The sequence below is a fragment of the Macrobrachium nipponense genome, chromosome 42 (assembly GCF_015104395.2).
Source record: "Macrobrachium nipponense isolate FS-2020 chromosome 42, ASM1510439v2, whole genome shotgun sequence".
Classification (NCBI taxonomy): domain Eukaryota; kingdom Metazoa; phylum Arthropoda; class Malacostraca; order Decapoda; family Palaemonidae; genus Macrobrachium; species Macrobrachium nipponense.
This window is the reverse complement of record NC_061103.1, coordinates 872216-887734: the sequence shown is the minus strand read 5'-3', so window position 1 is coordinate 887734 and position 15519 is coordinate 872216. Positions and strand designations below refer to the sequence as shown.

Sequence of the window (15519 nt, the reverse complement as noted above, 5' to 3'; positions counted from 1 at the left end):
TCAGGTAAAGTCATAAAGAAGGAGTTAACCTCGAGGCTGAGATTTAAAAGGATAAATAGATCTTGAAAAGACTTTTTCTATGCTTTAACGATAGTCTATCAAAGAAACACAAAGGCAAGATATGGTTGACCCTTTGCAGCATACAGATCTAGAGATTTGAAAAGAAATAAATATTTATAATCTTTTAATTGCTCTACTTATCCCAGAATAAGACTGCCTCCAAACTCCTTACAAGCCAAGTTGATCTTACTGAAAGATTTTATCGGGTATTGGGGTCACGTCTTTGAAATTTCAGCTTGCATGATTAGGATTTAACTCGTCATCATACAGCCATAAAAATCGTTAGGTCATCATCTTCGTCTATATATAACAGCGTGTTGTAAGTACATTGTCACTCACTCGACTCACCCCGTAAAAAAAAAAAAAAAGAAAAAAAAAAAGGATTTGCAGGAGTGTTCTTGCTGCTTCAGAATGGAAAGAACGAGGGAAAATGGGACGAGCCTTAGACCGATGTGACGAGAGTTTACGATTGGGCACGTGAAGCTATACCAGTATTCCAGATGTATGTAAACTATTTATGATCATTTATAAGAAAAGAAAAAGAAGGAAAAAAAGTAAGAAACGAAACTGTCGGTGGAGGGATTGATCTCGCACCATACAGTACAGAACTTAATCCGGCTTTACTAATATAGGCTACCGATGAGATTTTCCCTTTGTCTACGAGGGAAAAAGACCTAAACTTTTAGATTCAAATACGTAGCATTCTGATGACACCTCTCGTCATCCGCCACGACATTTTGGTTCGTCTATAGTAGGGAGGTATAGGTATGCTGAGGCTCTCCCAATAGGTCATTAGGCCTAGTGGGTCTCTTCTCCAGATGTACACGTTTATTTAATCAGGAATCAGTTTTCATGAAATAAATGTTTATCATGGATAAATAACAGTAAAAATGAGGCATTGTTTTCTATTCAGATCCTTGTAAAGACAATCCTTGCCCAAGCACTTTTATCGACTGCATTCCGAGAAAAGACGCGTCTGGCAGACACCGATGCAGCTGCAAGAGCGGCTACGTCAGGATCAACATGCGAGGACGCTCGCCTTCTGCGAAGGTGGGTGATCGTCTGATATATATATATATATATATATATATATATATATATATATATATATATATATATATATATATATCAGAGTTTCTCTGAAAATTTCTGTTAAAGACAATCGCCTTTTGCGGCAATGACTTCTTTGATGCAGACTTTTTCATATTTCCTTACTTCTGTTTTCAATAATTCTTCAGTTCTGGATAAGTATACAGATTCCAGGTGTGTTTTCCATTTATTGCTCCGGTCCGTTCCACCGTTTCTGGCTTTCTCAAGCGAGTTGTTTAAGATTCAACCAGCCTTGTGCTAGCACGGGCTGTTGCCCCTGTAGCAGCCCTTAAAATATATACAGACATCCTCTCTACTCTATACCGGCAGGATCACGATACAGCAAGTATATCGTAGGCAGGATTGACTTTTGAAGGTGGGGGGCATTGCCATATGTCTCATTTACAATGTTTGGTTTACAAATTACAATGGGGTGGGTAGTTGTTTATCATAATATTGACGTATTGTGATATTACATTTTAAGACTGTATTAGTTCTACAATCTATTTCTACATATGAGGCGCCTCGTCCACACTCGCCACAAAAGTGAGAAATGCATTTTATCGTACATCTGGATTCCCCTTCGTTTCCTCTTTCGAATGGTGTAAGTGAATGTATATTTTGATGATGAGAATATGGTTCAATTTTGCATTATATAATCTGTACTTTTGTAAACATCAGCATTAATTTTGCTCATCAATTTTACAATCAATCATACAATCTATCAGTCAATCAAATTGTGCACAGTCTAATTTTTTTTCATATATAACATCATATATTTGGGGTCCTAAACATTCCAAAAATTCAAACCTGAAGAAAATATCATGAAAAATAAGAGTTATGGCTTTTTTAAATTTGCAAATTTAAAGGCCTTTTTTTCTCTATTTTTTAAAATGTGGTGAGTGTGCGGTTTAGCGCTGGACGCCTCATTTGTATCCCTAATAAAATGATTGATTGCTTCCTGTGTGGTGTTTTGGTGTAGTTCTAATTGGCGTTGTTGACCTTGACCTCGGATCCTTCTTCTCGTTCGAGCAGAAGGTAGAGAACGATTTGCTCCTGTTTGTGCATTCAAAATTGATTTGCTTGTGGATATAAAAACTTGCTCTGTTAGTGTTATGTCCCGATATGAATTCTAGGCCTAAGAACTATACTCTGTTTTTTTCCATCTGTCCATCCACATGTGATGGTTGTGCATGGTAACATTGCGTCCAGGGCTTTAAATAGTTACGCTATGTGTAAGTTTTAGGTAAATAAAAGGATATCTTGGTATACATTTGCAACTGAAAAGTATTTTAATAATTTACTGTATGCGACTTATACCGTTAATATTCGAAATAGGTTATTATTTAAAGCCCGGGACGCAGTGTTACCATGCGCAAACACCACAGCCGGATGGACAGATGGAAAAAAACAGAGTATAGAAGGGCCAATGTCATAAAACCATGTTTTCAGAAAAACGCATTTAAAATATTGCTTCCTTTATTAAAATTCAGGTAAGTACAGCAAACGAAAGCTTTTTTTTTTTTTTTTTTTTTTTTGGGGGGGGGGGGGGGGGGCCGTTGGTTGCTTAACTTATAACATTGGCCATTATAGCACTGAAACAGATAAATTTCTAGTTTAGTGATGGTCTTAACTACAATCGGCCATTTTTTGAACGTTGGCCCTTTTAGTTCTCAGCCCTAGAATTGCATGTGTTCTTTATTTTAATGTTGTTTATCAAGTGTGTAATGATGGTTTCTTGTCGTGTTTCTCTGTGTAGTGTTGGAAGTGGATTGTTCTCTACTTTCTGCTCGAACTAGAAGAGGTCAACAACGCTAAATGGAGCCACGCAGGAAGAAATCAATAGATTATAGAACTGGTATTGTTTCATAGTCCTAACATGTAATAACATACATATTATGTCACTATTATGTAAACAACTAACAACCCCATTGTAATTTGCAAACCAAACACTGCAAATGGAAATATGGCAACACCCCCAAGCCAATCCTGCCAGTATAAATAGAGCGGAGGATGTCTGTGTGTATTCATTCCTTCTTGCTTGAGAAAGCCAGAGACAGGGCTGAATGGAAGCGCACCAATAAATGGAAAACGTACCATGAACCTGTATACTTATTCAGAACTTCTATACCTACGATCTACTGACCTCAAGTCCATCTGAACGTGTGCTTACTCATTTTAATAAGGTCAAAAGTATCTTAGAAAATAATAAAGATTTGATTAGACAATTTGTAACCATATCTCCAACTTTACCTTACTTATACGGTCTTGTTAAAGCACATAAACCTGGTAACCCCATTAGACCAACTATCAGCTCTGTTGGGTCATGGACTTTCAAGCTTTCAAAATGGCTGGTTAATATTCTTACACCTTTAGTAGAAAGCATTTCGAATTCTAATATTAAACATAATGTAGATCTGACAGAAAAACTAAATAGCACAACTATAATTTAAAGTTTAAAATGATTAGCTTTGATGTTGTATCTCTATTTACAAAAGTACCTGTAAATGACGTGCTTGAATATCTATCTGAATTTTTAGATAATTATGATTTATCCTTGTCCACTCATAACATTTGAAAACTGGTTAAACTCTGCATTTGTGATTCGGTTTTTACTTTTGATGACAAACTTTATACACAATTTGTTTTGGCAATGGGAAATCCTCTTTCGCCTGTTTTAAGTAATTTATACATGGAATTTTCTTGAAAAAAGATTTTTACCTAATATTTTACCTTATGGTGTTCTGTGGTTTAGATATGTTGATGATATCTTTTGCATATGGTCTCTAACCGAAAATGCAAGTGCGTTTCTTTTCAAACTGAACAATTTGGTCCCTTCCATTAATTTTACTTATGAAGAACGAGATAGTTGTCTTTCATTTTTATATGTAAATGTTCACCGTACTTTAAATGGCTTTAAATACCCAGTGTAGGAAACCTACAAATGTAAATTCATACATTCATTATTATTCTAACTAGAGCAATCAAGTGAAGAAGGCTACTTTTCCCTCCATGATTTTAAGAGCCTGACGTAGTATCTGCAGCCCAGAATTTCTTCAGGAAGAGTTTGAAAATATTTGTAACATATCGGAAAAATTAAAATACCCTAAATATTTTGTTGAATGTGCTTTGCAAAAAGCACAACAAACTTTTTATTCTGTTACTACGAGAATGGCTTTTAACAACGATGATAATGTACTTGTTTTACCATATAATGATCTCTTACGGAGGATTCCAAGTTTTTGCAAGAATAGTAATATTAATGTTTTTAAATTTCCAAATACATTGAAAAACATACTAATAAGGAATTCTCCCAAAGTTTCTCAGGGCTGCATTTACGGGGTTCCTTGCCCGAACTACAGGTGTTTTATATACATACATAACTGTGTAACATATGTATCCATATATTAGGGCTTGTGCCTTGTATGATAAGGCGCCCTATGAGGTAATGTTAGACTAGCGATAATCTTACGCTAAGTCGGTTGGTATTGCACTTCCATCTTCAATGGAGTGTCTGGGGGTTTGTAGATCATTTACGAAGTCGGTATTATCTTGTTGGTTATTACGACGATGTGTTAAACTCATGGTGAGGAGGTTCTTGTAGAAAACACGAAATATAAAACTATATGTATTCTTCTGAAGTTTTACATGCTGAAGATCAGATATGATTGTACAAGTCTTCTAATAACGATAGCTTGATCGCTTCTGCCAATGATGATGGCTAATCCTATTCCTCTACATGATAAAGCTTAGGTAAAGAGGTACAGGTCTTCTAATGACGATAGCTAACTCTGTTCTGCCCGTCTACCATCTCTGTTACAAGTTATGAAGGAACAGACAGTAGTTCGAACATATGAACATACATACAAATGACATAGTTTCATACGAACACACAATCAAAATGAGACACGCTACAGATCACGTAGGCCGTTTGAATTATAGGTCGGGGTAGTTGTCTCAAGCAGGGAGCTTGGACTAATGTTTATAAACAATTGAATGACTACAGGTGACTGCATGTTATCTTAGCCTACATACTTATTGTATACGTCATCTTTAGCGTCTCTAGTCTGATCACATTCCTGCAAGCAATCTGGTTGACCTCTTTAGTTTTAGACTTTTATATATATGGACTAACATTCCATATTTTTATTATGTAAACACTTACATCAGCTCGGTCAGCTACCAAAACCAACTACTGAATATTACTCAAACTTGACTTGCATTTGACTTATAGGAGTGTGATACAGACACTATGTGAATATATATATATATATAAGTAAATAAAAATTCATGGTATACATGAATTGATTCAAGTAGTAAAATATAAAACAATGATATTGGTAAATAATAGTGATCACGTGATATATATGATACAGTTTTTTTCACTTCATCTCATTAAGATACATATGCTACAGAAAATACTAAGTACTTGATAATTGCATAGAATGAAGATTAATATGATCAAAAACATATTTAACTGATAAAAAAATTTCAATATATAATTGAATTGCAAAATATTATGTTTATGCTGATTGATTCGTTGATTTTTATACTAACTAGTTATATATCTGATTCATTAATCCTATACTAACTCATATTAACTGCAGATATTGGTAAGATAAAAGGTAACAGATTTTATTATAGGCTACCTGATTTGTTTATACATCTGTATATGGATTCATATAATTATGATTAATATATGTGCACTTTAAATAGATTCCTATTGCGTACACGCAAAGATATATTTAGATTCTGTTATTTTATGATCATTTATATAAGAGATTCCTATTGCGTACACGCAAGATAATATTTCGACTCTGTTATTTATGATCAATTATATATAGGATACATGACTTTATATATATAGGATACATGACCGAGGTTTATACTACTTCACTTTTAACTAGCGTTCGAACAACTTTTCGTCCATTACACAAGTTCCGAACACAACCACCTATGGCCCAATGAAACGGCCTATTTCACAGGGTTAAAACACAAAATTTGCCAAAATTTGCTGGGCTGGTCCAACATTCTATATTGCGCTCATACTTATTCTCTGCATCCTAAGCTTACTACACGATTACGTTCGCGATGAATAGATCATCTCAGCACGAGTCCTTCGCCAGCAAAGTAGAGTTGAATATCCTTCTTGGTCGTAATTGTCGGAAGTATGTCCCTTTCGTAGTCGATTCCGACAGCCGCCGGAGCATTCCGCATTAAAACGAGATTAACGACGAGATACGGTGTCGGTCGAGATTAACGACGAGATACGGTGTCGGTCGAAGAAGTCCATGAAATTCCATTCACATTGTAGGCGGTTGTTACTTGACTGTAGTCGTCCGCTGCGACGAACGATTTTTTGAAGTTGCGATGTGAAACTCTCGTACTGCAGGATACTGTAACCAGGTTCCATTAATCAGCCTGCAAGTGAAATTATACTTGTCACAAGGGCAAAGTAATTCAGACGACATCCAAATACAGGGAGGGGAGAGAGCCATTTAGACCAGACTTAACCCACATGAATTCGCCGATATTTGGAATTCAAAAGAGTCCGCTGTACAAACTTTTTATCCATGGCATTAACAATGAGTGAACCTATCCAGGTCTATGATGACTGTAAAAATATCCATAATTATAACAAATAAACAGATATCAATACAAATCCCAAAGAAAATTCGATATTACTGGTAGTAAATTACTAGACAAAGAAGTGGAAAACGGAGCTATTTGTAAGATTGCCAGGCAACATAAGAGTCAAAAAGAAGATTAATCATGATTCTGTATTTCTCTAGCTAACTGAAATTAAGTTGTGATAAAATCTGATCCTATGTGCCCTAACAAAAGTTTCATATTCAATTTTCTCGCGCGCATCCTCTGAGGTTAATTTTAAAAACTTTATTAATAGGTAGGAGGTGCAACGAAAAAACCCCTATGTAACTAATTTCTAAATAAACTTTGGGTTTTTCAAGAAAATGTGACATTTTCCCATGAATGTGATTTACCTGGATTGTAATAAGCTAATGTTGCAAGTAAATAATCCATATCCATATCGTGATACTTCTAAATGTCTATGAGGTTCAGAAAAAATTAATTCATTTTGATGTTATAGAAATTCTATTTCCTTATTTTGTTTATTAATTTTAAAATGATTGCAACTCCTTAGCTAAAGTTGCATTGCGCACACCGATAGACACTTGTACCTAACGTCTGCCTTGCCCATGAGAAGTTCGGGCTAAGCATTCCTTTCTCCAGTCAATCTGTTTTGCAAGCAGAGACGACACACAGATGAAGCCTGTGTAAGCAGATTATTGAGGTTAAAAGGAACAAATGCTGATACGGCAATGATGACGTCGTCACTTGGCAGGAGATTGCTCTCAGCCAGCTAAGAGTTACGTTACTTGCTGTAACAAATACGACTTTAGGATAAATTTTTGTTTTTTTAATACTCGAACCCCACATGAGAAGAATGTCTGAAAAAAACAGTACCAAAATTGAACAATATATTAGTTTCATGTTGGGAAAAACTGCATGATTATGTTTAAATTAAATATTCCTTATTGAAACTAATGAAAAAAAGGTTCCATACAAATTCTATATATATTATTAGCCCTGTTATAAGATTCATATAGGATTATTCCATAGATAAACATTTTCACTTCTAGACTTCCTGACTTTAAAATCTCTTTTATTTATTTTATTTATTTTATTTATTTATTATTATTATTTTTTTTTTTTTTTCATTGACTACGAATATAAATCACCGGGACAGACATAATATGTCAGTAGGTTTTGGATATGTGTTTGAACTTTTAGCTTATTTGTCATTACTAAAGCGTTAATTGATTTTATCGTGATTCCTTTTTTATTATAATTTGTAACCCTTCCGACTTCTTACGGAGTGTATTATATTGACTCCACTTGTATCCATATTTATCTTATTTTTTTATATTTATTTATTTATATATTTTTTTTATATATATATTTGATAAATTAATGGTTGGCTTGAATATGTGGAAAAGTGTTCTAGCGGCGTACCGTATAAGGCTACTTGCGTCATCAATTCTATAGATACAAGATATAAATGATAAAGGTATTAAAACCGCGAGAACCGCTATAATCCAGTTCGGATCCAATATCACGAGTTGTAACTCGTAAGACATTGACACTTCCTATTTAATTATCGTTATTCTACCAAACCGATTGACTCTGGTGATAAAAAATATATTATTGGTTTTTCTTAATGGAAAGGAATTCACACCACGTGTTATGGAGATTATTATTGATTTACACCACCCGAGTCAGATTATCATGTGTTGAATTCCATGTTTACTGATTTAGCACTCATAAATATTCCTAATGCACTCAATTGCGGTGTTTGTTTTTTAGTGCTATTACTTCTATATAACGTGTCAAGGAACTATTAACACTAAGAAGTGTTTATTCCGTCTGTCAGACTCGTAACTCTGTTAATAATTCTAAGTATATTCTTTCAAGGATTGATTTGGCACAGGATAGGCCCTTAAACTGACAGGTGTCTTAGTGTGTCCCTTGTTTTCATGACACGTGTTACAATCAGTTATGTGCTTTTTATATCTGTAAGCATTGTAGGCCAGTAAAAACAGTGATTTGGCTTTCTGGTGACATAGGAGGGAACCCTGGATGACGGAATGCAACCAGTTTATGACGATTGGTATGAGAGAGATTATTACTACTACCTGGTCGTTAGTCCTCTGCTGTGTTCTTCGGGTTTTTCTCGTCACAGACCTACATAGAACATTACATTTGATTACATTATTCTGATACACATACTATAAATATACTTTTGCTTTAGGGTTTCTGCTCGAAGTGTTTATTGTTTTTTGCCTTAGCACTGACCCTGTTTCCGTTTCGAAGTGTTTATTGTTTGGTGTTTATTGTTTTGCTTATCGCTGTTGACACTTGCTTTGTTCAGTTTGTAACAGTTCTGCGCTCCGACCCAGATATTCAACGCTCGCTTATCCGGACTTCTCATTAGGGAAGTTCGAACAACAGACGGTGAGTCCGTAAATACAGGATATTACGTGTACTAAAGGAATAAACAAGATATTCTAATTTTTACGGGCGCGTACAGTCGGGCTTATCCACCACTACTTTATAATAACTTACGTATTAAAAAAAAAAACGAAAACCTGCTCTGATTACTTTATACGGTCGTGTGTTTGATAGGAAAAATCCATTTTAATTCAAAAAAGATATCGGTATGTATGAACCAACATCGCTTTTCCCCACTCTACTAGAGTCGCTTATTGTATGGAATTTGCTATGCTTTGAACACTTCGGCAGTTTTTTGACTGACCTTGACCGCTTGACTAAGGTGACACAGTCACCGAGTTTGCTTGTTTGAATTCTGAACGGGCTACTGTTTTCTATTTTTTTTTGTAATTAATTAAGATCCTTCTCTTTATTACCATCGGCAACGTATTGTGTGTTTTTAGCATTATGTTGCTGGTTACGTATAAAGCAATGAATGACGAACTATTAGGAACTGAGCGATTACTAATAAGACAAGCTATCACTACTGCATTCAATATTAACTGTTTGTACTTCATTCTTTGCTAAAATTTGAAATAGTGAGGGATCCTGGTCAGCGCATTTAGCCTGATGAAAGTTTTTTTACTTACACATGTTATTCCTTGCAATCCAGCCATATTTTTAAAGTTAAGTTGAGTCCATTGAGGTTCGATATTTTATATAACTCAAAAAACTCAAGGCGAAAACTGCGAGCGGGACTTTGCAAAGGAGCATTTATTGTCATGACCCGAAATAGTGTTACCTCTAATTTATATAGATTTGTACGGGTGTTCCACTTGTTTTTTTGTGTGTTTTCTAATCACTACGGTGCTTAACGACCCTATCCATGCATCTGTATAAATACAGACGTCCACTGCGTAAACGCATATTCACTGTTTAATATGAATTTGTTACGTAAGGGATTAATAATCACCCAAAATGATAAAATTAACATAGTATATGATTATGATATTTCAGTAGAACTTCTGGAAACAGACACTCAAAGATAAAAACTCGCAGTAGCGAAATCTCAATGATGTTGATAATTTCTGTAAAAAAGTAAGATTAAGAATGTCTCGTAACTTCAGCCACCTGCAAAGGAAACACTCAAAGTTACTCCAAATGAATAAAAAATTGTACTTAGCTTGCTTTTGTGGGAAGTCACGGTGTTCCGATAACGACACACGGCCTTGGTCCTCCTTCTCTATTTAGCGGATGACCTGGTTTGGCTTCAGTTTCCCCCGTGCGCGTTGTTTCGATGATTCGAGCCCTTGAAAATCCGATGCTGCAGACGCGTTCGGTTTGTTTCTTGCAGTGCCGGAAACGCTCACTAACGATGTTTTCTTGAATGATTCTAATGAGAGAACGAGTTTCCGTTGCCGTAAAAAGGACACGTCGGTTTTGTTTCTTGAAGTTATTCACTAAACGATGATACTAAGTTGGTTGAAGAATCTGTTGCTTTCGTCGTCGTTGAAGAGTTCTTATTGTTTTCTGAAGTCGCTCACATAACGATGATACTAGGTTGCTTGAAGAATCTGCTGCTTCCGTCGTCGTTGACTTCTTATGATACATGATTTATTATTCTGGTTTTTCTTCGTAGGACGTTGTAGAGTTCGTCTGGTACGCTGGCCACCAATATTAGGGCTTGTGCCTTGTATGATAAGGCGCCCTATGAGGTAATGTTAGACTAGCGATAATCTTACGCTAAGTCGGTTGGTATGTTGCACTTCCATCTTCAATCTTTTTTTTTTTGGTTTTTATTTTCGTGTCTGGGGGTTTGTAGATCATTTACGAAGTCGGTATTATCTTGTGGTTATTACGACGATGTGTTAAACTCATGGTGAGGAGGTTCTTGTAGAAAACACGAAATATAAAACTATATGTATTCTTCTGAAGTTTTACATGCTGAAGATCAGATATGATTGTACAAGTCTTCTAATAACGATAGCTTGATCGCTTCTGCCAATGATGATGGCTAATCCTATTCCTCTACATAATAAAGCTTAGGTAAAGAGGTACAGGTCTTCTAATGACGATAGCTAACTCTGTTCTGCCCGTCTACCATCTCTGTTACAAGTTATGAAGGAACAGACAGTAGTTCGAACATATGAACATACATACAAATGACATAGTTTCATACGAACACACAATCAAAATGAGACACGCTACAGATCACGTAGGCCGTTTGAATTATAGGTCGGGGTAGTTGTCTCAAGCAGGGAGCTTGGACTAATGTTTATAAACAATTGAATGACTACAGGTGACGGCATGTTATCTTAGCCTACATACTTATTGTATACGTCATCTTTAGCGTCTCTAGTCTGATCACATTCCTGCAAGCAATCTGGTTGACCTCTTTAGTTTTAGACTTTTATATATATGGACTAACATTCCATATTTTTATTATGTAAACACTTACACATATACCCCGCGATGTTTTTTTACATTAACATATATTAAGCTATAATGCTGTTTAATATCAAATTTACTAAACCTCGTAGCTTTTATCAGGGGGATTATAATTGAAAAGTGCCTCGCTTTCTATGCAATTCGAATTGTCGCCTGGATTGGCAAACAATGATGTGCAGTGACCTTTGACCATTGAACTATCAAGAGAGGTTAAGTTGCTACCGACTCGACTGCACATTTGCCAATCGAATCCAGTTTTTTTTTCTTAAGGTAGATTTCAACCAGCCTCTGCCCTGATAAGAAGATCAGATCAGTAGGTTTATTGCACGTGGCTAGTTGTGATTTTTTTTTGTCACATACACCGTGAAGTTTTAAGATTCACAAATATTGAGCAAAAAATAGATTAATAAAAAACGTTTAAAACTTCAAGTCAAATGGGATTTTTGTTTTTTTTGTTTTTTGTTTTTGTAGACAGAAATTTCTATGCAAAATCGCCACAGGAAAAGCCAATGGCTATGTTAATTACTGAAGTATAAACGCGCTTGTGTCTAACTTCGTTCATTAAAAAGGAGTAGTGTATAATGAAAATATGCTGAGAGTTGTGACGCAGTACGAACAACAGTCTATACACTGTTTTTTTCCATCTGTCCATCCGCCTGTGGTGTTCTCGCATGGTAACACTGCGTCCCGGGCTTTAAATAGTTACGCTATATGTAAGTTTTAGGTAAATAAAAGGAGATCTGGGTGTACATTTGCAACTGAAAAGTGTTTAATAATTTACTGTATGCGAATTACACCGTTAATATTCGAAATAGGATATTATTATTATTGTTGAATGTAAGCTGAATGTAACTATCTAAAGCCCAAGACGCAGTGTTACCATACGCAAACACCACAGGCGGGTGGACAGATGGAAAAAAACCGAGTATAGTTATATTATTCGACAATTAAGTCTGCGCATTCTACTTCTAGATATTGACGAATGTCACAACACCACCATGAAGAGATGCAAAGGGGATCAGGAATGTTTGAACACACCAGGGAGCTTTGTGTGCAGGTAAGCTCACTCGGAAGGTTGCTGCAGGAGGGAGGGAGGTAGAGCTGACCTGATCAAACTATTCTTTATAATTTGTGAGTCAAAAACAAAACACCCAGAAGTGTATCTCTCATCGGCTGAATAGCAGCAAGAAGTTATCTGTAGGTAACATAAATTCGAAATGAGTTCGTTTAGGTCATGTTCGAACATTTAGTGTTTCAGAATGATAGGCTGACGCAGTGCTATCCATAGAGCCTTTTTCAAGGTTGAGCATCTATTTCGATTTCATTAATAGTTTCCAGTTGATGATAATTTTACGTTAATGGAGCTGTTGATAATGGTGACAATCCTGATCTGAACTGGTAGAGAGATTCGTTGTTAAGGCCTGTCCACACTAGGAAACATTGTTTGCAAACACTTTTCACCGCATATTTGTTTCCCGTCTAGAGTGGAAAACATATGTGTGCGTGTGTGTATGTATGTATGTATGTATACCTGTATATATGTACATATGTATCTATTTTCAAGTCAGCATGACAGGCTTCTTTTTATAAAGACTTCCTCACGATCTCTATTTCTTTTTCTTATCCCTCCTCGAGTGCATTAAAATAGCCAAGTAAATACAGAGGCTACTGCACCGAAAAGCATCCTGCCGACAACTGAGGTCTGGACTCTGGACAGGAAACATTGTTTGCAAACAGTTTGGAAACTGTTTGCAAACAATGTTTCCTAGTGTGGACAGGCCTTAAAGCTGTTGATCCCTTTCTTGTTGGAGCATCTGGGGTATTGCAGGTCGATTATCAGAGATGATTCTTTCTTTTCTACGTGAATTGGTAAGCAGACGCTGTAACAAGATTAAGATTATGCAAAACATATGAACATCCAAGGTTAATATACAATAAGTTATCAGTTCCTATTATTTGAACATAGTCTGTTATGTGTTCACATAGGATTCCATGCTGAACAGGACCATAACATCTACTAATGCTGCTCACAGTACTAATAATTCAAAACTGAACAAGTTCGCAATGGAAGGTTTTCCGCGCAGATGAGTTACGTGAGATCTCCTGGGAGACATGAACGCCTATCTCATTCTTCCTTTTGTCCGCTAACTTTGTAAATATTAATGGAGATTTATTTTACAAGTAGAAACAATTGACTCGAATGACCCGAGAGCAAAGTCATGAAAAGAGTTCTTGGCAAGTTATCAGGAAAGTAAATTACAAATATTCCCCGTCAGGAGGCGCTAGTTGTACCGAGAAGCCTGTGTGTTTCAATTGTTACTTAATTAAAGGTCTTCTAGGATTCAACCCATACGTGATAACCAGTGACATTGTATGAGTCTAAGTTCAGCTTTCTTAAACTCCCAATCTCAGTCCTGAAGCCCTAAAGGGTGAAAGTAAAGCCATTAAACTAAACAGGAAAGGTAATACGGTTGAACAAAGAAAAAATTATTAATGTAAATGTTTTCTCAGATTTAAAAAATGTATGCAATGCCCTGCCAACATCTCACGTGAAGTCATGTCTTTTTCTTCTTCTTCTTCTTTCAGAGAGCCAGCTGCGAAGCTCAGTGGGGAAAGTAAGTATCTGGAACATACGATCAACTTCTGACTTCGAAGGCTAGGATTATGAAGCATTTTTGCCTTGTCTTTTGCATTTTACCATTATTTGTATTTCCTTTCATGGACCTTTATCTCGATTTCTTTTCAGTGAGTCCATTCTACTTTGTGTCTCTCACAGATACAACCTGAGTCCTTGTGTTTTCATACTTTTTCATTTTCACAATTAGCTAAATGTCTGGTTCTCTTGCTCGTATGTTTGGCTCTGTTCGCCTCACTTCCCATTTTCTAGTATCATCATTAGTATCCCCTTGAACAGAAAAGAACTAACACACTAAGCTGCACTATTTTCAGCGGTCACAATAGTTCGTTTGTCACCACGTTTGTCACCAGCGAATCAACAGCTAGTCGAGGCCTCTCGTGGTTAGGCTCACAACCCTTACTTTTCCCAATCAGCTCTGCTTCGGCTCAGTTTAAAAAAAATAATTGTTAAGCAACAGAAAATGACTAGGAAAGACACTAACTTCATTTAGACAAATCTTCCTTTGTACACAATGCGCATTTCTTCTCAAACTATTTGATTAATATGTTTTTAAAAAATGCCCCATCCCACCTGAACTCGATTTAACTAAAATAGATAACTAATTCGGTATGCATTCAGCCAAATATTCCTGAATTTGATCCAAGGCCATTCCAAACATAGTTTATACGACGCCATCATTACGCTACTGCTTCAGCGTCTTCGTATTAGATAAGTATATTCCTCCCTTATCTTCTTTTTCTTCTTCTTCCCATTTAATCAACGTTGATGATGTTGATCTATTCTATTATTTGAATATGAAATCTCTTCCTCTTCAGGGCAGAACATTCCGCGATCCTTCCACGTCCTATGACCACAAAACTTATCCTGACATTTAGGCGAAAGTATTGATGAAAGCAGACAGATCCCGATCTTAGCTCTTTTTGCAGAACAAAAAATCCACATAGCACCTTTCACAACATCATTCTCATCCTCCTTAAAATATTTATATTTTGCTTCATGCGAATGTGCAGTAGTTCAGTCGTTATTATAATTACCAATATAATATATGACAATGATTCCTCTACAGCCGTTTTGCATATTCGGTCTATATCCATGTTTCGCTTTCCTTGACATCGAGCCGTTTTACAGTTGAGTCACTCTCAGGAAGAGGAAATCTTGCTCAAGATTTTTTCAATACAATAAACGCGACTAGACCACACCATTTCCTGACATGAGTAAACGGACTGTTCACGTGCGCTTGCATGAATATGTTTGGCATTTTAAATGTCACATTG

General features: G+C 36.0%; 1 protein-coding gene across 1 annotated transcript in view; it reads left to right on the top strand.

Moving 5' to 3' along the window:
* Positions 1 to 15519, top strand: part of LOC135213230 (neurogenic locus notch homolog protein 3-like) — a 99092-nt gene that overhangs the window by 73901 nt on the left and 9672 nt on the right. The window contains exons 13-16 of the mRNA XM_064247209.1: positions 974 to 1110; positions 1299 to 1323; positions 12580 to 12664; positions 14194 to 14222. Coding sequence (XP_064103279.1) covers positions 974 to 1110; positions 1299 to 1323; positions 12580 to 12664; positions 14194 to 14222 — 276 coding nt within the window. The remainder of the gene's footprint in view (positions 1 to 973; positions 1111 to 1298; positions 1324 to 12579; positions 12665 to 14193; positions 14223 to 15519) is intronic.